We start from the raw sequence: 24258 nt of genomic DNA, 5'->3' as shown, positions 1-24258 counted from the left end.
AGCGCCCCTGTGAAAAATAAAACTTGCATGTTTTTTTTTTACAGGGAAAATGGTGTTTTAAATTGTCTAAATATCCCAACAAAGGTGCATCAAATCGCTGAATTTCACTTCTGAAAATGCAAAATCTCCACAGAACAAGCTTATCAGCTTATAAGTGAGATGATGATAACGATAATGATAATGAACAACATTTATATAGCGATGATACTGATGTTTCTAAGCATATGAATATAGACGATAAAGATATAGCACCATTTAAGCATTCCAATTGTCCTAGGATATTTACTTTCCCTACATTTTATTGAAAAATGGTTCAAATATGCTATACTGCATGAAGGGCTCACTGGATTGCTGAATTCCAATTCTAAAAATGCAGAAGATCCCTCATTTAAACCTGCGTCGCGTTGGAGGAAAATACCCCCACGATATTTTCCTTTCTATTTTAGAGTAATTCAACAGCTAGCTTCTTGTATATGCACGGGTGCGGGACAGTTGCCATGATATTCCCCCCCCCCCCCTTAAAGGACAAGTTCACCTTCATAAACATAAGGATTGAGAGAATGCAACAATATTAGTAGAACACATCAGTGAAAGTTTGAGGAAAATTGGACAATCGATGCAAAAGTTATGAATTTTTAAAATTTTTGTGTTGGAACCGCTGGATGAGGAGACTACTACAGCTTGTGAGTCATATGCGTACAACAGTATAAAGAAAATGTAAAAGAAAATTCAACATATTTTCACTTTTTTCGCATAATAAAAGAGCTCTTGATTTGCCTCTTTCTAAAGGCAGGGGGAATAATATTACCCATAACATTTGTCGGTAACGAGTCAGGGGAATGTGTACTTTTTCAAAACATGGCATTTTGTGAAATTCTCTTTATATTTTCCTTATATTGTTGTACGCATGTGACATCTAAGTTATTCATACACTGGAGTAGTCTTCTCATCCAGCGGTTACTGCACAAAAACTTCAAAAATTCATAACTTTTGAACGGATTGTCTGATTTTCCTCAAACTTTCAATGATGTGTTCTACTAATATTGCTACATTCTCTCAATCCTTATGTTTATGAAGGTGAACTTGTCCTTTAAATATTTTCAGGATGTCGGAGATTTTCCTTGCTTTTTTAATGGAAAACTGTCCAAACATTTTACCGAAGCTGTGCAAGGAATTATCGCAGTTCAATTCTGAAAATACAATACCTCTCTCACTGTTTTACTTCGCATAGATTTAGTACATTTAGATTGACATATTTCCAAATGAATATTTCATCAGAAGATCTGTCATTTCAGTTCAAAAAATGCAAAAAGTTCCCTCATGTGGGAATATTATTCCCTCCTTTCGTTTAGGCCCTCACCATTTCCCGCGTAGTTCCCCTCCATGCACTTAGTATACAATGGTTCACTTTGGGGATTGTAATTTCCCAAATTCCATCAAAAAAATAGTGTTTACGAGATAATGTCAACTGGATTCTAGAAATGCCACGGTTTCCTCGTATCAAATGGAGTCAATCCTGAAATAAAAAAATGGTTAAATAAAAAAATGTTACAAGGCATATTTTATTCAGAGGCCGTTGTCCTAGACAAGCGTTTTGCTTATTGATAACGGTCACCTCCACCTGTACACTTAAAGATCTGAAATGATATTTATGTACTTTTTTCACATGATTATATATTTGTGATGCGAAAGTTTGTTTATATTTTCATGACTTGTGAGTAATATGTTCGATATTTTTACATGTACAAATGGAGAAATAAAACTTACTGAAACCGAAACTGAAATAAAAATCAAAGATATTGGGTTGGGGGCTATGCAAACCCCCCCCCCCCCCCCCCCCCCAAAAAAAAAAAAAAAAAAATCCCAAGCTAGACCTTCAGCCCCCTCCCCTCCCCCTCCCCCTGCCCCCTTACATGCACACACACGCACACACATCAATATCGATACAAATCGAACGAATCCACAACAAAACAAAAGATCGGGGAAAATAACAACATTCATAACTTCAAGAGGGTTCTGTCTTCCCATCGAAGCGTGGTGTCGGGGTGTGGGGTGCATAATGTAGGTGCCACACTGTTTAGAAATTAAGGAAAGATGGACACACGTTAGAGGAAATGTTCAAACTCTGCTCTGATGTTTTAGTAAACTTCAGGTCATTCGCAAAATGGATACAATATTAACTTCGTGAGTGGTGCCAATTTAACGTTTGGCAATTCAAAGCTTCAGTTTATGATAAAGATCCACATCTTCGTGCAACCTTCTCATGAGGTTCGGGTTTCATCGTGTGGCTTTCTGTAGGCATCGTATTTGCTTTGACTGTTGGTTGGCTTCTAACCAAATTCTTGGGCAACCTCGTGTGAAATTTACATTTCTATATTCATATGGCCATCTTGTGTCAATTTCAGGACATTGTAACGCCACCGAAACACTGTACACACGGCTGAAGGACATACCCAAGATCAAGACACTGAAGAAAGAATATATTCTAAGCAGGATGTCCCCGAAAAATGATAAAACAAGCCGGAAGATTCTTTTGTTAACTTTCAAAATATGTTTGAGAAACACTGAACCAGTCTATCTCCAACACCTATAGTGACGGAATGTTCACCTTCCCGAAACTTGCGGTCTCACAGATAGTTCCTCCTACCAACATGACCAATACTCAATCTTACCGTTACCCCCCCCCCCCTTTGTTTATAGTTAAAAACAAAAGAAATAAACAGAAAAAAGAAGTGAAATCCGGAAGTGGCACCAGAAATGTTCATGGTTGCGCCCCCCCCCCCCCCTTTACAGAATTCCTGGATCCGCCCCTGCTTTCAGTCAGTATCCTATCAGCAGTGGGATAATCTCTCTGAATGCATTAAACATACTGACCCAACAGATAATTTTGAATTTACGTTTAAAATTTACGTTCATCAATAGTCTCATGTCTTCGCATACACAGCTTGAGATTGTTATAAATGTCTGAACATTCTGAAACTACTAGTATATCTTCTTCTCTCCTCTTCCTCTTTTTTCTCAAACGTAAACCATTACTGTCTCTATCATTCAACATGTCTCTCGGGGATCAGTGATTTGTATCACGTCAACTTCCATTCTGAAACCTTATACTTCTACTATTTTTCCAAGGATTCCCGCCGTCCCAAGCAACGCTGTTTGCCCCATGGCCAGGCACACCCACATCGAGAATCGATTTTCCCGTTTTAGGGTCGCTTTTCCATATCTGATATCTCTGGAGAGAATTTTTATCGACAAATATGGGGCGATTCCACCTGTAACAAGTAAGGCGATTATTCGCGTTCGTACTGTCGTCTTTGGTCCACATACAACACGCATGTATATGCTAATTACCCGCATGTTTCACTCCCTACATCGTATTATTATGGATCAGAGCTTCACATCTAGTTTAGGTTTGCAGTCGCAATGTTGTTACTTCCGCTTAAAGGACCGAATTGCTGTGTAAAACAGAAATGGGCACCTAACACATTTTATTTACTACAGTTTAGATATGCATCAGAACTCATACATAATGATACAGTGGCAACATAAACTGGCATATAGAGTTCATTCCCTATGACTGACATGCGGAATCTCCGTATGGTTATCATATCACCAACAGAAAAGCACTTCTGATCAAGCTTGTAAACATCCGTCCAAAACAATCCATCCAATGATGGTAAGATTATTACTTTTCTCACAATTACAACTACTTCGAATTATGACTCGAAAGCAGGGGAATTGACACGTACAGAATGTAGACAGTTCTTCTCCAAATATTACCTTTTACATTTACCTACACGGGGTAATTCTATCTAACACTTTAAAACACGGCATGCAGCTCATAGTAAATATTTCCCTGCGATTTCCTAGTTTGTTCGTTTGTTTTTGTCTAATTTTCTGTGTTGTCTACAATATTCAGCCGTCGTCTTCTCTAATCCGCCTCTCGAGTTCATGTAGTCATTCAGTAAGCCTCCAGTATTGCTAAACTATATTAGAAAAACTACAGTTTTCCCTGATCTCCTGTTTGTTTGGCATATCATTTTATACGTAGGTACCCCCTCTAATTACAGTCATGCAAATGATTGGTACATTACAGAGTACAAAAATATAATGATGCTACAATAAATCGTTTTCATGGATTCCGGATTAGCTATCATAATCAATGGCTGTCGTATTTCCATGTTGATACGCTTCTATGAGTCTTTTTTGCTAAAAGTCATCAAGGAGATGTCTGAAATATTCAGCACTAATCAGCATGATACTCCTGCTACGTTCTCTCTCCAAGACTATATAAAGAATGCACTTTCAACAGTTGGGCAGACTAGAGGTTAACAATGGATGTTCCAACTCCGGTTCGAGTGTTGACTTTTTAAAGTCTTGACCAAGTCGGATTTCGTTTCTTTCCAAGGGGAGGAACAGATTAGTATACATGTGATATGAGTAGCATTTCTTATGCCATTTTACTTGTAGAGGACACTACTTTTACTTGAGAGGACACGAGAAGTTGTTGTGTTTGTGTTCGTTAGTTTCTTTCTTTCTTTTATTTATTTCGTTAAGACAAGAATATTCTCGTATTTCTAACAAAATGGCTTGTTTATTATTTTGATTAAAAACAAACTTTTGAATATAATTATTCTTTGTCAGTTTGCCATTTATTTTCCTTTCTTGCCGTTACAAACGCACCATCTGAAATAATTACATTACACATCACCGTAGCAGTTAATGATGTAATTATAACTTTATTCATGCTACTCATGCCTGTTTCTGAAACAAGGGCTCCTATACCACTTCGAGCACAGTGCACTCCCGTATAACAAAATTCTTGATACAACGAAATCAAAATTCAGGCTCAAAAATTATCATCTATGTCTTTATATATCATACTGTTCGACTTCAATGAAATTCATTTTACTGAATGAAATTTGCCGGTCCCGAGGACGTCGTTATAACGGGGGTACACTGTTACACTGTATTTGATTTTAAAAACCTCATATCGGGTGGGGGGGGGGGGGGCATTACTTAAGGATTGCACGAATCTTCTCCTTGTTATCTTGTACGAACGCCATAAAATCCTTAGTCTTAGGATCCAGGCTTTTCGTCTCGCTGACACTGTACTTGGGGTGCTCCGTCTGGTAGAAGGCAAACATAGCTGCAAGGTCATCGACTCCGGGGAAGACTAGTTTTCCGAACTCTTCAGGAGACATCTGCCGTTGAATAAAGTGAATAAACGAGAAAAAAAGAATTAACTAGAAAAAGAAACGAATGCTTATTCATTTTCATTTACTGAAGAAAACGCGTTGTCATTAGATCGGCTGCTTTTACGTGATTTTGACTTCGTGAAAGTTCTCGATATAGACTTCGACAGACTTCAAAGACTTATTTTATCACTCACCAGAAATATTTCATGGGTATGGCTAATGTGGTTGGCTTGTTGTTGGTATATAGTAGTGGTGTTTAATGTTAGGTGTTGTTCAACTGTGCGCCATGATTCGTATGAGGTTGTTACTGTAGCACTGTGCTCGTTCCGAAGTGACTGATTATAAGCATCCTGTTTTTGCTTAACCCTATTTTAACTAGGGGGGGGGGGGGGGTCAAATTGACCCCCTCCCTCGACATTTCGCGCCACGATTCCGCAACGCGCAAAGATTTTGCCGCGTCGTTTCATGACTTTTTTTCATTGAAGTCTCCTGCATATTTTGAGACCAAATTTGCGACGTCCGGGTACACCGTTCTGAAGTTAAGCGATGTTTTGCATATGCATGTCAACCCGAAAACAGCTTAAATTCATGATTTCGTGTGCAAATCCAATGCAAATTGTGGGTTTTCTTTTTTTTTAATTGATATAAATTCGATTACTTCAACTTTTAACCATTGAAATTAATCAATTAATATAGATAAGCTTGAAAAAGTGCGTGCAACAAATTTTGGCAAAAAAATAGAAAACAAAAGATCAAAAAACATTAAAATACATAATAAACAAAACAATAAAAAACAAAAGAAACTGATTTTGATTGCACTATTTTTTTACAAGAAAATTGTTCGATGTATCTTGAGGAACTCTGACACAAAAACTCCTTCAGTCTTTTTGATGGAGTTATAGGTGAAAATATGATTTTATGCGTAAATTTGCATCATTAATTTATTAAAGAATATGAAATAAAATGTTTCCAATCTATAACCATGTAATCTTGTAGTTGACATCCGGCTCTACGTTTAGGCAAAATTTTGCGGCGATCGCGCGATCGGCGGCCGAGATCTGAAAGGGGGGGGGGGGGTCAAATTGACCCCCACCCCCAGTAAAAACTTGGTTTCAAATAGCCCAGTTAAATTATATAGGGTTAATGGGTGAGTATTCAATGTAGAACGAATCAAGCTGATCGAATTGGAATTGAATAACAGGTTCTAACATACAGGATTGGGGTTCACTTGTACTGGTGGCCCAAGAACTTTGTTGATGATGTCGCAACATTCTGCTACCGTCTTCCTGTCCCCCGACAGCGAAATCACCCTTCCTTTGAACTTCTCGACGTCACTGAAGATAGCGGCCACCGCAGCCCCCGCAGAGCCGGCGTAGATGAGGTCAAGCGGTGTCTCACGCATTGGAAAGTCTGATGGTACGTCGGAACGAAGAACATAATTAGTCCTCGTTTTTGTCATTACAAGAACTACGCCTTGTTCCCAAAATGTTCGTATATTATTATCTGCTGCACTGAAGACCTATACTGCTTCCTGGGCTTACGTTGGGAACTTTCGAACTTCGGATACCACGTCCCTTTTTTCATAACTAAATGAAGAAAGTGCATTGTGATGTTTCTGACAGCTATAGGCTGTAAACAGGAACATTTTCCCCACGTCCTTCTTTGATTGTTGACATCTATCTATCACAATGTCGAAAGATGAAACGCCCTCTCAGAGCATGTCCTTCTACGAACTTTGACGGAAATTTATTTGACCAATTGTATACAAGAATCTCATTGGTCATTTACACAGTGTAACGGGATAACAGTCTCGTATACTAATAGAAAAGAGCCAATGCTTCTGGAATCATTGCTTCAAACGTGAAATTTCATTTCTCCATAAGCCCGTTATCTGACATCTTGCCTCGTGAACTATTTCAATTTCATTTTCAATTCTTTTTTTTCATTTCATACTTCTCATGTATAATATATCAATATCACATCAAAAGTAATAGCACACGTTCTTGTACCTTGTCAATAATGTACAAAACACACAAAAACTATACACATTTGTAGTATGATACACATGCTGTAACTACAATGATAACTGGTCGAAATCTCCGTTCCGGGTTGTACAAAGAGAAGTATGACGGGACCTACATGAAAGCAAGCTTGTTTGGCTGTAAGCAAGCCACGAATAACCAATATCCAATAAGTTTACTTTGAGTGGTTATATCCATGGGAAGTTCCAGAGGTCACAGGAACTAAACTACAAATGGACAGACAAACTGACCAAACGAACACATACATACAAGCCTACATAGGTCCTATACATGCGCCGATGCAGAGTGCGTTGAAGGCTTTAGCGGCAATAATTTCTTGACATTTACGTCTGACGATCAGTGCACATTTTAAACACAGTGCAACGTTTTCTCCGAAATCGAATTTCATCTAAAAGGTACGACATTTCCCAATCTGAAACACATGGGTTGCGTATTAGCTGGTCCTGACGACAGACCTGAAATACTTACTGAAGAGGTATCCTCCCGATTCAAGCTTCGTGTAATTTGTTTCTGCCAGGAAGTTTTCCATGTACGCTGCATATTGAACCGACGTTGCTGTCAAACCAGACTGGAACATGTATTCGTCCACCTCTGCCTTACCGTCGAAATGGGGGCATGCCTCACCGGTCAGCTTAAAAAAAAATAAAGAAATTGAATTGAAAAAAAAAATATGTTTGTACAGATGAATTAGAATACAATGACAAAAACAAAATCAGCTGAGCAAGTGATATCCAGATGAATAAAAAACAAGCATAGCATGTATCAGGAACACTGAGAGGTTAAAGGAGAAATAAACCCAAATGGGCCTACCTGATAAGTGAATTAAAGAACGCAGCAATATTAGAGGAACAAATCATGCATGCACAACGATGTAAAGAACATATGACGAAAATCAACACATTTTCACATTTATATCATATTGAAAGAGCACTTTACTTTGCGTTGACATTATGCATTCATACCTTTTTGACCGCAGGCAAGCCACTATAGACTATGTGCTGGACGCCGACTTCCTTAGCTGCATCAACGATATTCTCGCCCTGAAGAAGAACGAAAAGTAAGATACCCACTGACAAGTTAATGAAATATTCCAAGAATATGCAGAAATTCATTACAAAAACAAAAACAAACAACCCCCCCCCCCCCAATCCTAAGCTTACTGAACATACTACGGTATAGAAGGAAAAAAATCCCTGTCTTTGGGATATTATGTCTTTAGATGGCTCGTTGCCAAGTCACTTGGAACATGGACCCTATGTGGTAGGGTCCATGCTTGGAACAACATCTTCAAAATCGGAAGAGCCGCACAAAAGAACTCTACGAGCATGCAGAAGAGGGCTGTTTACAACTTAAAATAGTCTTCACGTCACTGTTAATCAGGTACCTACTACTTCGTATGATATTGATCACCTACTGGTTGCGAAAACAGATGTGAAACGTATCAAAATTTTGGTTAGTTACGCAGTTACTCGAAGACAATCAAACCTATATCGCCTGACGGCTTCTCATGTAGACCGTGTCTATATAACCTGCTATGGATCTCCCCTTCTAATCAGCGAATTTTATTCAGTTTCCTTCGATAATGCAGGTGCTCTACATACACCTTCTAACAATTAATTATGTTATTGGAAACGTTTTCAAAAAGGGGGAAATCGAGGATATACTAATATACCATTACTATAATTTCGCAAATTTTAACAATGAAAAAAAGAAGGAGAGGGTAACATACCATTCCTGCGTAACCTGGTCTTCCAAAAATCACTGAAAGATCCTCATACATAACAGAAGATTGTTAAACCCATTCTCACCATTTGCACTTTAAAGCATTCCCAGTAGTTTGTGACAGCAAACACACCATAGCTTCCCGCCAGGGCTCCCTCTAGAGACGCAACGTCCTCCATGGATGCCTGCACCATCTCGACACCTGTTGGTAAAAAGAGTATGCTAATTTGTGATAATTTATATTCCAGTAAAGTACATGTTGGTATATTATTGGTGTGGAGACTCGGTGGCGAGCTGACGGCGACTCAAGTTTTGCTAGCTGCGGAGAGTGTCCGCGATGTCTTTTGGAGACCAGCCGGGTCTCTGGCGTCGATTTTTTTTTTCCGGAGACTTTTTGTAGTCTTCAGCTTATGGTTGCAGCCACGTCGCAGTGAATGACATTGTCCGCGACGTCTGCGAAACGTCTCTCAACCTTGCGGAGACCAATTACGGCCTGTATAAATGGCGACGATGTGGACTTCGCGGAGACGTCCTGGCAACTAAGAAAGCGTCTTGCAGATGTCCTCCTGACTTCCGGAAGAATATGTTGTTACCTTGTTTGAAGATATCTCAGACGTCGCTCCGGAGTGGCCATTTTGGTGAAAGGGCATGCCACCTTTGGGTCTTTCGAGGGGCAAGCGTTGCGACAATCGCTGCTACGTCTCCTCTGTCAGTGAGATAGCCCTTAAAGGGACTGTACAGTACTGGTTGAGGTGAGAATTCAGATTTACTTAAGTATAACATTTCTAGTGAGATAATGAGAAACCTCTTATGAAATAGGAAAGAGCGTATAATTTCAAGATTCAATTTTTATTTCATGAAAACTCGCCTTGAAATGGCCGAGATATCCAAAAAAAGCGACTGTAATAAAATTGACAGGCCACGACTTTCATTAGGATCTCTTTGTCTTACCTCGTTTTGAGATATCTCAGTCATTTCAAAACCGATTTCATCAAGTAAACGTTTGATTCCCCTTAAAATTGTATGCTCTTTAACATTCCATAGAGTGGTTTCTAAATATCTCGCAAAAGATTACAAGCTGAATCGTCACCTCGACCAGTATACTTTACAGTCCCTTTAAGGTTGTTCGGTCCACCTTGAATTTATATCACCAATTCTGTAGGCCTGCGTTGTTGTCACGTCTCTGTGTGACAACGTGAACAGTAAAGAGGCGATTCGAAAGTTAACACATCCAAGAAAACGTTAAAAAAACAGACATATAAACAAACAACAAAAAATACAACAACAAAAATACCAAATATCACTTAAAGTAGCCAGGTACTCGTAATTATGATTTGCCATGCAGTTAAGTTCAATTATTTGGATATTAGATATTAGTTCCTCCCCCGGATCTCACACCCTAACATTGTATAATACAGAAATGAAAAAAAAATAACTTTCTTCGGTGTAGTTATCGATTGTAATAGAGTCATTTGAGATGATGTGAGGTAAGACAAAGAGGACGTATTTTCAGAAGAACATTACTGATTTGTAGGTCCTTAAAGGCTGTATCTCACCAACGGAGACGTCTCCGCGACGTCTCAAACATAAAAACGGCTTGCGGTCTCACCAAGGAGACGTCTCTGAGACGAGTTATGGCAGGTGTTAAAAAAAAAATCGAATATGATGGAGCCGTTGACTTGAACTATATAAGCATGATGTCAGCACGCAGATGGGTCACGTTGTTTCTAAAGTAGATCAAATAGCGTCAAATAGAGTCGCGGAGACGTCTCCGCGACCTCTCACCAGTTTTTCTGGTCTCCAGCAGGTGTCGGCGACGTCTCTGAGACGTCTCGGAGACATCGCGGAGACATCGCGGAGACATCGTGGAGACGTCTCAGCAGTCGCGGGTATAGTCTCCGCGACGTCTGCGCAACTGATGGAGACGTCTCAGAGACGTCGCGGAGACTTCGCGAAAAATCGAACATGTGTAAATTTCTTGCGACTCCTCGGAGACTCTGTAATTGTCAAGAGACGTCTTGGAGATGTCGCGGAGACGTCTCTGCAACTAGCGAAATCTGGAGTCGAAAACTAGTCGCAAACTAGTTTCAAGCCCGGTGAGATACCCCCTTAAAGGGGAATTCCATACGATTTTTATAATGAAGTACTTAAATCGACAGATTTGGGAAACTCATTGTGGTCCCTGAGAAGATAAATCAATATTCTGAAAAACAAAAACAAAGAATTACATTGAACACGGAAGATGACATATAGTAGGAGGCATATACATATTTCAGTAATGTAGCATTGTAATTGCACTTGCTTAACTCCACCTTAGTAGAATTTATGCATGCTTTATTCTTTTGTTCTGCTTCCTTGAACATCCAATCATGCATTCGTGTGTAAAGCTTTTATCTCACCATCCTCGTTCATTTTCATTTTTTTTGGTGGATTTTGAAAACATTCTAATTTCCTCATCACAATCATTATAATTCTGAAACGCTGTAACCATTTTAACCAATTTAAGATGTTCAAATGCTAAGGCATGATGATCATCCGGAAGTTTCCCCTTAAAGTTATACACATGCGCTCATTATATCGCTAAAAATTACATTTTGTTTTGTGAAAATTTCGAAGATCTTCCCCGTTCATGACGCCATTTTACCTCTGTGAAATTGTATAATGCACTGTAGTGGTCATGCATGCAATGTATGTAACTAATGGGGCAAAATTTCGCCTTGGCGACTTGGGTTTGTTCTAATTGCTATCATAAAAAGCAATTCATAATTAGGTCATGTGCATATTGCCACAAATGACCTTTCTGTTTGTTTGTTTTGTTTTGTTTGTTTTTCAGGCACTTTCTTCGTTTTCAACAAAAGTATGGTCCGTCATGAGTCCTATGGCGCGGTTGCTTTTGCGACCCTCTGAGTCCTCGCGATGTCAGCCAGAAAGTACGGCGGAAGCAGTAACGACAGGTCGGTCGTGAAGGTATGTTTTGATGGTCAAGAACTCTAATAATGCAGGTCAGTTTTGTTGTTGTTGTTGTTGTTGTTGTTGTTGTTGAAGCAAAAGAAGTATTTATTTAAAAAATGGGGGTGAGTGGCTGCTGAGTGCGCATCTCCCCTTTGATTTTGTAAAGGTGCCTCCCCTTAATACGGAATTCTTGAATCCGCCCCCGCAGGTGATATAAATGTTGGACTAAAATACAAATTTTCTCGTTATATCCGGATTCTCGTTGTATCCGAACACATGTGGAACGTACACTTTATATAAACATGCTCTGTTAAAATTGGGTTACATACATTAAATAGACATCTAACAAGAGAGAGAGAGAGAGATAGAGATGAGGCAAAATTGATGCAACCAATGGTAAGGTAATCGCGTTATCAACGCTGCGTTTAGCTTTCAATTAAATGACAAATTATCGATATAAACCACTTGTATTATGGTGAAAGTTTACACCACAATATTTATACTCTTGTATTTTATTTCCTCCAAGGAGACCGTGCCCAACATCCTATTTCTTCTCTCGCTATTACGGTACAGTGCGATGAGCGAAACGTGTGCTACTTATACTGCAAGAGCGTCATGTGCTTCCAGCTTGTTGCGCTGCATCATGTTGAAGGCGTGCTTTGCGTGAATGTTTTAACCCGTTCCATACTGAATTCCCCATAGACTTAATACACAGACCACCGGGTTCCCGTACGGAACGGGTTAACCGACGAGACTGACGGGTGAAAGCCGTTTACGAAAACAAAAACCAGTACACGTACCGGGTAACTGTGGATTGCAAAATCGACTTAAATAGTACATGTATTTGTATTTCGATAAGCTATAGAGTTGAGTTAATTAGAATTTTATCATCCGACGCCCCCATCGTATTCTAACTTTGACATCTAACTCAATTTATCTTATAGTTACGTAAATGGGTATCATAACTGAGCGGCTATTAAATGTTTGCGAAAGTATCGAATAATAGCAGATTCTAACTTTCGTCAGAGCTCGGTAACAGTTGCGATCAAACTAAAAAACAGTTTTCATTTTTACAACCAGTTTTTCTTATCGCAGAGGATTTTTGAACATGTTCAAAATTTCAATTCGCTGTGTTCGCCGCTAACAGTTAGAAACTTGATCCCGTTAGGTATCTTTGGAAACATTTCGGATACGTAAATACATGTACACCCTTTTTTTTTCTTGTTTTAGCCACTGAAGAACGTTAATTCGAATTGTATAGTGTTTGTGATAACATTTCGGCATAGATAGCGAAAGTTTTAGCTTATAAATATTCCGATGCTGTTTCATCACAGCCCTAGCCCTCGAAACGATCGGAACTGTATGAACTTGCGGCGCGTCACCTTGATTGTGATTTGTTTTGCACTGGCAGATGTTTGTAGTCTCTGCTTGCACGCAAAGATAATCGTCTTTTTTTGTCCAAAAATTATCTTGCAATAACCGGAACTCCAAATCACCATAGGCTAACACGCTAATCTATTTGGGACCGGACGATTCATCTCGTTATAAGCGGATTCTCGTTGTAATCGAATCATGTTACAACGGGATTTCCCCTATATATCTCGATCTGCATCACCCACACGCATATGGCAGAAGAGCTGAACATCATACATCAATAAAACCACCCTCTGTAGCTCAATATCAGAGAGGGCTCGTAGATGGTAGACCCACAGAACTCTGGGTAGACCCAACCCCACTTTTTTTCGTGGAGTAGTAATTTGTGTGGTGTCGCGATCCCAAACGATTCGTTCGCCGCGCGGTGCGATAGGCTTATGCGGTTATCAAACACGAGAGGGCGACATAAAAAGGATAGGACACACACAACAACAGAACAAGAGCCTTGTCTATACGCCATACTAGTTAGTACCTTGCTCGCTCAAAGCCTTTGCCTCAGCGCTCTCCACATTCCTTGTGATTCCTCGCACCTTGTAAGATGTATTTTCCAGCAGGCCCCTGACGACAGATCCTCCCTGCGTACCAGTAGCTTCAAACACGCTTATTAACTTGCTCATTTTTCTCAAAGGAGTCAACGAAATTAGAATATAGTGGGCATACTCGTGAAATAGGCCCCACCACTGCGTGTGCGTACTAATACAGCGGTTCGCCTGTTTCTACTCGTGAATTCAGCCCCACCGTGTCGGAAGATTAGCACGGCGGTGGGGCTTTCTTCCACAGTATACTAGTATCCTAGGGACTTTTCGATTCCCCCCGTGGACTTGGCCGTCGAGGAAATGACATCATTTTAAGGAACTGCGCATGTTCAAGGTTCTCCAGCACGTCCAACGCCAGAATCGCTAACGCGTGATGTATTCGAGGGATTTCACGGCCACCCGAGATTTATGACGTGATGACGTCATCGCAGTACGTCACGAACGGCGTGCACTGAAATCGAAATGTATGATAACGCCGAGGTCGTGCCAAGTGGACTGCGGCCATTTCGAGCCGCTTCCGTACAAGACTGGCGGCCACGTCCCCGCAATCGAAACGTCGTAAAAAATACTCGTGAATGCGGTCCCACCAAACGGCGTTTACGCGAGTTTCCACAGCATAGCATCTTTCCTCCTCCCTTTTCCCGTTTTTTTTTTTCCTTTGGTCTTCAACTTTTTATTCTCGAAGGACTCCCTTATGTCCCTTCGACTAATTTAACGGCCAATTTAACCATAAATACAACCCTACCTAACCCTTAACCCATTATTTGTTATTTAAGACAAAAGAAATTTTAAAAAATGAGATGAAGCCCGGAAATAGCACCAAAAATATTGTTTGCCCCCCCCCCCCCCCCCCTTTACGGCATTCCTGGGCCCCGTTTCACAAAGGTAGAGCGACAGCGTCAAGTCCCCTATTCAGCGTCAACTTCCTCCCTGCAGCGTCAAATTGTAAACTTGACGCTGCAGGGCATTTCATAAAAAGTTGACGCCACACGATCGACGTCAAAATGTCGCTGGAGCGTCAACAATTCTGACGCTGCTCAGCATGAGCGTCAAAATCTGTCCAAGGACATGCTGGAGCGACAACTTCCTATTACTATGACGACACAAGCAAGCTAAAGATGGCCTACTTGATGTTGGTGCACAGGGGGCTGAGGAGGGAGAGGGTGTTTAGGGACAGACTTAATCCGTTCGACTGCTATGATGACACAGACCTCTTCAAAAAATATCGCTTCAACCGTGGGGGTATCATGCACATCATCGACAACCTGGCAGGCCAGCTGGAACACCGTACCAACCGAAGTCACGCTGTGCCTGCCAGCCTTCAAGTATTCATTGCATTGCGCTTCTACGCGACAGGTTCAGTACTAGATAATAGCGCAGCAATGCATGGCATCAGTGTAGCAACCTGCAGCAGGGTGGTAAGGAGGGTAACAAAAGCCCTGTGTCAACTGAGAAATGAGGTGAGTTTCAATCATATCAAGTTGATATCATTTATCAATGTTATCTAAGAACTCAAGATTCAGAGTATTCAGTGCACTGCCACTGGCAATTGCTAAGCCCAAATTACAGCTGTATTTAATAAGGCCAAGGGCCTGAAGTAAAATTAATTCTTGACTTAGAACATTTGCAATTAAAAGTCACACAAAATAGCACTCTTCACATCTCAGTTGATAAAATCATGCACTCTGAAGATTGAAAGACCTAGTTGGTAGGCTATGGCTGTAATTACACAGAAATAATGTAGATTGATTGGGGGCTTTAGATGCCATAGTATCGTCTGCACGTCTGAAACCACCACCGCAGTGTCAAGTGCATACACAGAGCAGCTGCAGTTCTACGCGAATCGCAGATGGACGATTGCAAACAATAACAGCTCCATGCGAAACTTCACCATTTATGTGACATCTATTCATTTCTGGTTGCCACACTATTAAATTCAGATATATTCTTTTGATTTCGGTTAAATGAATTTTTTGAGAAATTCCTCAATACCACTATTACTAGCACACAAATAGCAAAACATTACGAAACGAGAGCATAGTGCGTCTCACTCATTAGTCCCATTAATTAATAATTGTGTTATTATTACAAATCGCCGTAGACTCAAACTCACTGAATGTTCCTTTTCGAAATGGCAGCGTTTCGAAATCACTGTCGTAGTTGCACTTATCGAAATTCACCTTGCTCTGGTTCAGAGTCCATCTAATGTTGATCAGGAATATAGGAGTTCAGTTGCCATTGGCTAATACTCCAAACTTTTGGCCCAACTTTTGTAGTCAACAGTAACCCCATTTCAGTTTCGACACGTTCTAAAGTTTAGTACGCACGCGTTGTACATACGGCGTATACAAGGCGTCCGCGGTACCGATCGAACATTGAAATTCTTGCTGAGATAGTGTACTTTAGACCTGACAGGTACTAGCTAGGTAATTGGATATTACACAGATACATCCTTCACGGTCTACCACCTCCTGCACTGACCCAAATCTGTCATACAGATTCTTCTAGTATATCGCGCGGATGGAGCATTTTAATACTGAGTAACCTAAGCGGTGGTGTTGTGAAATAAAAACAACTTATTAATAGAAATAAAGAGGAGAGGATCAGGAAGAAAGAATGTATGGTGGGTTTAGGTCCACCAACAATGATAAGGATGAGGTGGAGGAAAAAAAGAAGAAAGAAATGGAAAAAGAAAGAAAGAAAGAAAATATGAGGATGGCGGTTCACATGTTCTCAATAGCAATTAAGATTATACTGTAGTAAGAAAAATGTAATTACTAGTAGTATGACTATAAGATTTTACGACTAACAAGTATTGTCAATTACATTTATTTCCAACTAAAAAAATAGTGATAAAGAGGCCCAGACAGTTACTGCATGATTTATTGTTACATCTTTTTTTCTGGTGTTAGCTACCAGTATCTATATTGTGAAGTGAAATTTGGATATATTCCTGTAACTGTATAGACCCAGGCTGTTTTGATTTGTAAAAAGTTTATCTTTTTTCAAGTCATAGGGATGTGCATTGATATAAAAAAGCAAGTACACACACACACACACACACACACACACACACATTCAAAAGTGGGTATAAAGCAATGCATGCTGGCCAAAGCGTGATGAATATATATATATATATATATATATATATTCTAAATGGTTTCAATTCCATTGTAATATTATTTCTTTTCTCACTCTCTTTACAAAATGGCTAATCACCCCCCCCCCCCCCAAAAAAAAAGTATTGATATTAAAATATAACCCTAACGGGACTAGAAATGAGTCTTGATAGCATAGGGCCTAGGCAGACAATCTACCAGTACTAATTTACGCATGTCGACGAACTGAAATATATTTGAGTAAAACTTTGATATTATGTATGCAACTTTCTACATCATGGCTTTCAATACCGGTACATTTTTGAAAAAGAAAAAAAAAACACACCTTAGGGTACTGTAATTCCTTATTTGATACAAATCTTACTTTGACAGTAATGGAAAAAGTCACGATACACTTACTACCAATGAGTAAATGAAACATACTTTCTCCAAATGTTTCTTTTGATTTCAGTACATAAAGTTCCCCTGCACTCAGGAGGACGTGAGGAACACGCAGGTGAAGTTTCACAATATCGCCCAATTTCCACACGTCGTTGGTGTTGTAGACGGGACCCATGTGTGCTTGAGCGGAGCCCCACTTGGAGAAGAAGAATACGTTTATGTGAACCGCAAAGGACGTCACTCAATAAATGTACAAATCATCTCCAACGCAGAGTTCAAGATTACAAACATCGTGGCCCGCTGGCCAGGGAGTACACATGACTCCAGAATTCTGCAGGTGATTTTTTTTTCTTGCTGAAATCTTGTTGTATTTATTCCTGATGTCTATAGGCGTACATGCATTACAAATTTCACAAACAATAACATAGATTACATACTCAATATCCAAATGAAGTATTGAGTTATAATAATGTACAGTTTCTTATTTGCATTGCATCATCTACATGAAAGAAAAGAATTACAATTACTGTATACATGAAGAAAAATATATACAAAGATATATACTGTACAAATATCAATAAATTTATAACCAATGAGTTGTTATCAGAAAACGTGTTTGCACATCAGTGTAGCCCTAAAATGCTTTACTGATGATAAATTCAAAGTAAACTTCCTGAAGTACGGTATGACGACATAGATATGAATTCTACAGTATACCTGCAAGCTTATTCCTTTTGACTTGCTAATACATGTTAAGGTGTTGTGAGCCGATATGATAATATATACATCTTCCTTTTGAATTATGACAAATTCATTTTAGTTTTAAAGTTTTGACAAAATTTCTTTTTTCTTTTTCTTTTTCTTTTTCTAATTCCAAACATAAACATGCATTGTTGAAACAATGCTATCATGATGAATTCATTGAATTCAAGGCATAACTGTATTCCAACTTTATTTTCTCAACAGAACAGCATCATTGGACAGAAATTTGCGAATGGAACCCTTGAGGGAATTCTGTTGGGGGATTCAGGTTATGCCCTCCATCCCTGGCTTATGACCCCCGTCTTGAATCCAGACAATCGTGCACAAAGGGCGTACAACCAGTGAGTATAATTTAAAATGGGGAAAATTTACATCCAAATCTTAGATCTGCCTGCAAGGTTTGGAAAAAAAAACATATACAATTGAGGTGACATCTTTTTTTTTTAATCAAAAATTTGGTTTAATAGTTGTCTTTTGATGAAACTTAATAAAGGAGCATTGTATAGGTGCATGTACTATTGCTATGAAAGCTTTTATTTAAAAAAATATGTATATATATATATATATATATATCGACAGATGACATTTCATCAGTGTGGCAAAGAGGCTATATCATAAACGCACCAATTTATATATTTACAATATTTTTCATGTCTTAAATTCTTGGCCTATTACTAATGTGGGAAATAAAATGAAAACAAAACATCATTAGAATAACACCTTTTCTAATACAGTGTAATGTCACAAGTTGCACTTAAGTTCATCAGTCACATTATACAATATTGTTTGTGTGCGAGACACAGACATTCTTATCTGTTCTTCAATATTTATAAATCTGTATAAAAATTATTGAATTAACCACTTGAACGCGAATGACCCATTTTTTTTTTCCAGCCTCGTCGAGAAAGTAAAATAGTATAGTATAACCAGGCATCACCCCAAAAAAATCTACATAGCTTTAGAACCTGTTTGGCATCACCCATCACCTTATCAGTCATGTGACATTTTTTGCCCATATTTTCGATCATGTGATCAACTCAATTTGTGCAATGTTCGCAGTACAATTTACATTGCGGGCGTTGCGCAAGCGTGAAATTCGTGCATCTCGGTGTTAGACCAAGGAGGGTACTAGGCAGTACCTCCTTGGTTAGACGAGACTTCTAGGGACCCCACTTCTAGAGAAAAAAGTGAATAAAGAGCCTAGGCTAGGCCAGCGCCTATTGCCGACGGGGAAAATGCCAAGAAAACCATACAACCGACGAGGCTCTTGCATGCTAGACTAGGGACTACTGGGAGAATCCACGGAAGACATTGGTGACTTTGAATATTGACAAGGTAGTTATTTTGAGGACGAAATTGATAATTAGAGTGAGGTTGCAGCAGGTATGTTGGTACACTAATTGGTGGAATTAGCGGTTCGTAAGCACCTCCCAGCCCCGTGCAAGCGGGGAAAATGATAGTCAGTGTGACGATGGAGTGTCATGGCAAATTCAAGATATTCAAAATTCGTAGTGATGATACGTGATCTGATACTACATCACATGTTTAGTCACTGCAAATGAGAAGGCACGGCAGAAAATGTTTGTCAGAAGAAACATAGGTCTATATATACTTTTTTTTTTTGGGGGGGGGGGAGGAGAGTTCCTTATGTCCCTTCAACTTGCACAAAATAAACAAATTACTATTTCCTTTCACTAACAATCAACGTAACTAGATCTAGACTATTATGCTATTTATTGGAAGACTTAATTCACATAACCTATTTAGTTTAATACCACCAGCAAAAAAAAAAAAAAGAAGAAAAAAATAGTATTAGTAATCTACCTATTCTGGGCAAACTAGTGTGTATGTGAGTGGGGGTAACAAGGAACTCTTTCCATTTTTTTTTTTTAATTTTACCTTCAGTTGTCGGCACATTCCTTCATTTATGATAATCATCTTTTCATTTTTGTTTGGTAGTTACTGCTACTGCTAGTACTAGCATACTGGTACAGTCAGTGGTAATGGTAAACTTTTTTTTATTTTTACGGAAAATGTCACTAAGATGTGAATTTTGATTTTTATTTGTTTAAATTCCTAATCCTACAACTGTTGTTAACTTTCAGTTTTATTTCGATATATTTTTGAAATGTCAAGCATGCAATTTACAATTCAGGGTTTCGAAAGGTTTAACTATACACAGCCCAGTCGCTGTAGGTAGGTATGTATCGCACAGCGTACTTACAGTGTCTGATCAGGCTACGAAAGGTTAAGTATGCACTTTGCATTGTGAGAGTACTAAAAATGCGAAATATTTGATTGCGAATCCCATTCTGAAAAATGTTGGAAATGACAACAGATTAATACCCTTACCATTAACCGCAGTAGCAACCCCAAATACGTAGATGTTACAGCGCCCCGTGCCAGTGTTACCTTACCACCAATATTCAGTGTACCGTTAATCACATAATTCTTTGACAGCTGATATTAAAGAGCCACTTGCAGTTGACATCATGTCTACTCTTATTTGATCTGATGCAGAACTCCAAACCATTCTTAATTTCATTGCAACTGATTGAAAAATTGCCCTACATCGACGTCGATATAGGGCAATTTGACAATCAGTTGCAATGAAGAACTCCTCGACAGAAGAATGTCATGAATTTGAATAATTACACGGTACCCGCTGCACGCTATAAATAAGGATTAGAACCAACACTTGCTGTCGGGCTAAAGTTCGGTGATGTAGTGGAGATGACACCCGTCCTTCGATCAGGAGGTCATAGGTTTGAATCCTACTTGAGTATGTCTGTCCATGATTTTTTTATCAGGGCTACTACTGAAATACTGATCAATGCAGTGCTTGTTCATATCGACGTAGGGTAATTTGTCAATCAGTCGCAATGCAAAACACCTCGACAGAAGAATTTCATTCTGAATCTGGACTAAAGATTCTTTAAGTTCACAATTCCCAGCAATTGTTTGAATATGGAAATCTTACATTTCTGAATGATTTCTATACACACTCATTTGACAGCTGTTCCTTTTTTTCCCTACTTTCAAGCCAGATTATCCCTATCTTTCAACCGTAGAGGTTTGAAGTTCTTTTTTGTGTGTTCAGAATGTTGTACTAATCATGACTAAACCGATGTATTTCTAAATTGCTCTTTTCAGATCACACAGCCGCACTCGCGCAACTGTTGAACAGGTAAACGGGCAGCTCAAGAATAAATTTAGGTGCCTCATCGGTCAAGGCCTGCAAATGAGTCCCATACGGGCTGGGGATGTCATCGTGGCATGTGCTGTTCTGCACAACATCAGCAAGGACTTGCACCAGCCTGATGTTGAATTCCACATGGAAGAAGATCATGACTGGCAACTGCCTCTTGAACATGCACCGTGTGGAGCTGCTGCAAGAGCTCGGCTAATCGAATATCATTTCATGTGACATTCTTTTGTGTGTCCTTGCATGGGTGTCCTTGCAACAAAGAGACACTCTGTGTTATGGCTTGAGTATTCTATCAATCCGTCCATGACCAAGTTTTCAAGCAGTGTAACTTTGGAAACATTACAAGTATCTATGAGATACTATGAAACTTGATAACTTGAGATAATGAATAACAAAGTATCAAAGTTTAGTTGCACATGCTCTGAGAGAAAAGTCAAATGCAAAGGGGTCAAAGTTGTAAAGCTTCAATAATAATTTGTCAATACCTACATAGTGCCAAAATGTATGTTTATTCATTTTTAATGTATGCATTCTTAACCAGATAAAGGTTTTGTAGGAAAAGATGTGGGTATGGGTATGCTGGTCACAGTTCAAAGTTAAAGGGTCACAATTTTGTTTAAATTCACCGTTTCCTCATATACATGTACATATCAAAATTGGCTAAATATAGCTTCATGGAACTTATGCATACACATGCAAGTATGGCCTGACAGTGGCATTTTTTTTTTCTTTTGGATACAATGTTTGAAAGCATGATGTAAGTAGTAAAATTTTTATGTTTTGGTTGAATTAAAGCTGTTATTCTATGCATGCACTTTATGAAATTTGGTATGCATGCATAAAATTGGGTAGGCATTACTGCAAAATATATCAGCTGAAAAGATTTTGGCCATGGGGTCAAAGCTTAACTCTTCATGTGCCGCATTCGCACTCCCAACTCAGTCGACGGCATGCCAAGTTCACATATTCTGGTCAAGCGTACAAACCCGCCCAAACTAATCGGTAAATCGCCAAATGCCACAATGCAGTGAAAGCATTTCTTGCTATTCCATGCCTGCCACATGTAACATACATTTTTTGGAGTGATTGATTATCAAGTGCAGGTGTTTCATACTGGACTCCCGAGTGAATTCCAAGTTTTTGTCATTGTTTTGTGTGCAAAAGTCATGCTCTAAGGCTACTGGTCATTTGACGGGGGGAAAAAAATAGATTTTCATACAATCTTCATTTTTATAAATATATCAAGCAAAGCTTGATAATTTTTCTTCAACTTTTCTCATTGCTTGTCCAGGAAACTAAAATCTGTAAGATGTACATGGATTTTCAAAACAGAATATCTTTGACAAAGGCATAACCACGTTGCCATCTCAGAATAATGTAGCACACAAGGGGTTTACACCATGGCACATACAGATTTTGATGTGCTTCCCTCAAATTTTTCTTACATTAAATTGAAACCAAGATCAAGGAAGGTGAACAATAGATTTACATAATGGCAAACATGCCGTTTTAGGTTTTTGTTTTTTGTATTCACTTACGTGAAACTGCCATCTCACATTGTTGAGACATAATCTAGACCTATTTGGAGAGCCATACATTACAGATAATGCATACCAGTTACCTATGTAGCAACATTTATTCTATGCATGTAACCAATAATGAATGAATAAATAAATAGAGGTTGGAATCTGTAATTCCCATTCAAACTCAAACTATACAATCCATTAAAAATTTCAAAGTACTACTTATTCGCAATGATTTTCAACTGATCCAGAATTGCTTTGAGGGTGGTGACCTTTTCCTCCTCGAGTCGCAGGAACCTCTCCTCATAGGTGCTCCTTTCATTTCTTCTCCCTCGACCACCCCTCACTGCAACATTTACAATCTCCTCTTCCTCCTCAGGGAGAGCACCTTAGAAAATTAAATATCATTTAACAAATGATTGAAAATTAGATTTGGCATTATTTTGACAGTGGGCATCATATATTTGCTGCACATTTTGAAATTATTGACGGAAATCTCTTGCAATAAAGCATCGCAGACAGTGATGTATTTAGTATACTGAATTAAAATTCTTGATACGCAGTGTTTGACTTCTCTTGATGTCAAGAGAGGCATTCCAGATGATTTTCATAATTTCACACCATGGAGTACAAAAATGAACAATTCCATGCATAGATTTGTGAAATACATTGTAGTCAACAGTGTATGAGGAGAGAAATCTATGCTCTGAAAAAATAAAATCTTATGAAACTGAGAAGTGGTGATGGCATAGCCTCACACATTTCAGAAATTAGCAATGTAATACCATTGCAATAACATGTACATGTACACTTGTACTTAACAAGTTCACATGTGTAGAATTTATGAATGGTTTATTCTTTTGTTCTGCTTCCTTGAGCCGCATTCTTGTAGTGAGGCTGCAATTATATTATCCTTGTTCATTGTGACATATTATAAATTTAGAAAATATTCTTTTTCCTCCTCCCAATCACAGTAAATTCGTAAACTCTGTGCTCAGTATAACCAATTTGTAATTGTTCATTATGTTCACATCAACAAAAAAAGAAAAAACTGATGTCTCCTTTAAACCAGGATGCTGCAGTAGTAACGGTACTGTATCAAATAAGATCAGGTGCAGCATTCAGCAACTCGGAGATATTGAGTCATTCAGTAAGTACTTTAACGAATGAAACTCATCATTTCGTGAAAGTTCTCAATATTAGTGTTGTTAAGCAATAGGGAGCTATTACTGGTTAACAAAATCAGTTTCATTTCATTGATCGTCTACATACTGATGGTAATTTATCAAATTGTACTCAGTAAATGCTCTAGTATTGGACTGTCACCTCTCACATACTCAGTTTAATAGTAATGAGAACAGAGACTGAATTTACTGTTAGC

General features: G+C 38.9%; 2 protein-coding genes across 2 annotated transcripts; one reads left to right on the top strand and one right to left on the bottom strand.

The window, feature by feature from the left end:
- Positions 1-5015: 5015 nt before the first annotated feature.
- Positions 5016-14185, bottom strand: LOC139711498 (nmrA-like family domain-containing protein 1). The gene is made up of 6 exons (XM_071623376.1): positions 13821-14185; positions 9049-9164; positions 8203-8280; positions 7709-7871; positions 6412-6608; positions 5016-5204 (listed from the first exon to the last, which is right to left on the bottom strand). Exons 1-6 carry the CDS (start codon positions 13963-13965, stop codon positions 5016-5018), a joined length of 888 nt encoding a protein of 295 aa, XP_071479477.1. The 5' UTR covers positions 13966-14185.
- Positions 14186-15002: 817 nt separating this feature from the next.
- Positions 15003-21573, top strand: LOC139711504 (putative nuclease HARBI1). The gene is made up of 4 exons (XM_071623380.1): positions 15003-15344; positions 17455-17721; positions 18351-18487; positions 21300-21573. Exons 1-4 carry the CDS (start codon positions 15003-15005, stop codon positions 21571-21573), a joined length of 1020 nt encoding a protein of 339 aa, XP_071479481.1.
- The last annotated feature ends 2685 nt before the right edge of the window (positions 21574-24258 follow it).

The sequence above is a fragment of the Diadema antillarum genome, unplaced genomic scaffold (assembly GCF_040938485.1).
Source record: "Diadema antillarum isolate AM-2024a unplaced genomic scaffold, OU_Dant_1.0 seq00001664_RagTag, whole genome shotgun sequence".
Lineage (NCBI taxonomy): Eukaryota > Metazoa > Echinodermata > Echinoidea > Diadematoida > Diadematidae > Diadema > Diadema antillarum.
The sequence above is the reverse complement of the archived record's forward strand: the minus strand, read 5'-3'. Positions and strand labels throughout refer to the sequence as shown.

Bases quoted from the DNA above. Each gene is read 5' to 3' on its own strand.
- LOC139711498 (XM_071623376.1), bottom strand. From the start codon at position 13,965: ATGAGCAAGTTAATAAGCGTGTTTGAAGCTACTGGTACGCAGGGAGGA. The intron at 7,872-8,202 runs GTATGAATGCAT...TTTTTTTTTAAG, and splicing joins GCTTGCCTGCGGTCAAAAAG to CTGACCGGTGAGGCATGCCC. The intron at 6,609-7,708 runs GTAAGTATTTCA...ACGTACCATCAG, and splicing joins ATCGGGAGGATACCTCTTCA to ACTTTCCAATGCGTGAGACA.
- LOC139711504 (XM_071623380.1), top strand. From the start codon at position 15,003: ATGGCCTACTTGATGTTGGTGCACAGGGGGCTGAGGAGGGAGAGGGTG. The intron at 17,722-18,350 runs GTGATTTTTTTT...TTTTCTCAACAG, and splicing joins ATGACTCCAGAATTCTGCAG to AACAGCATCATTGGACAGAA. The intron at 18,488-21,299 runs GTGAGTATAATT...TGCTCTTTTCAG, and splicing joins GCACAAAGGGCGTACAACCA to ATCACACAGCCGCACTCGCG.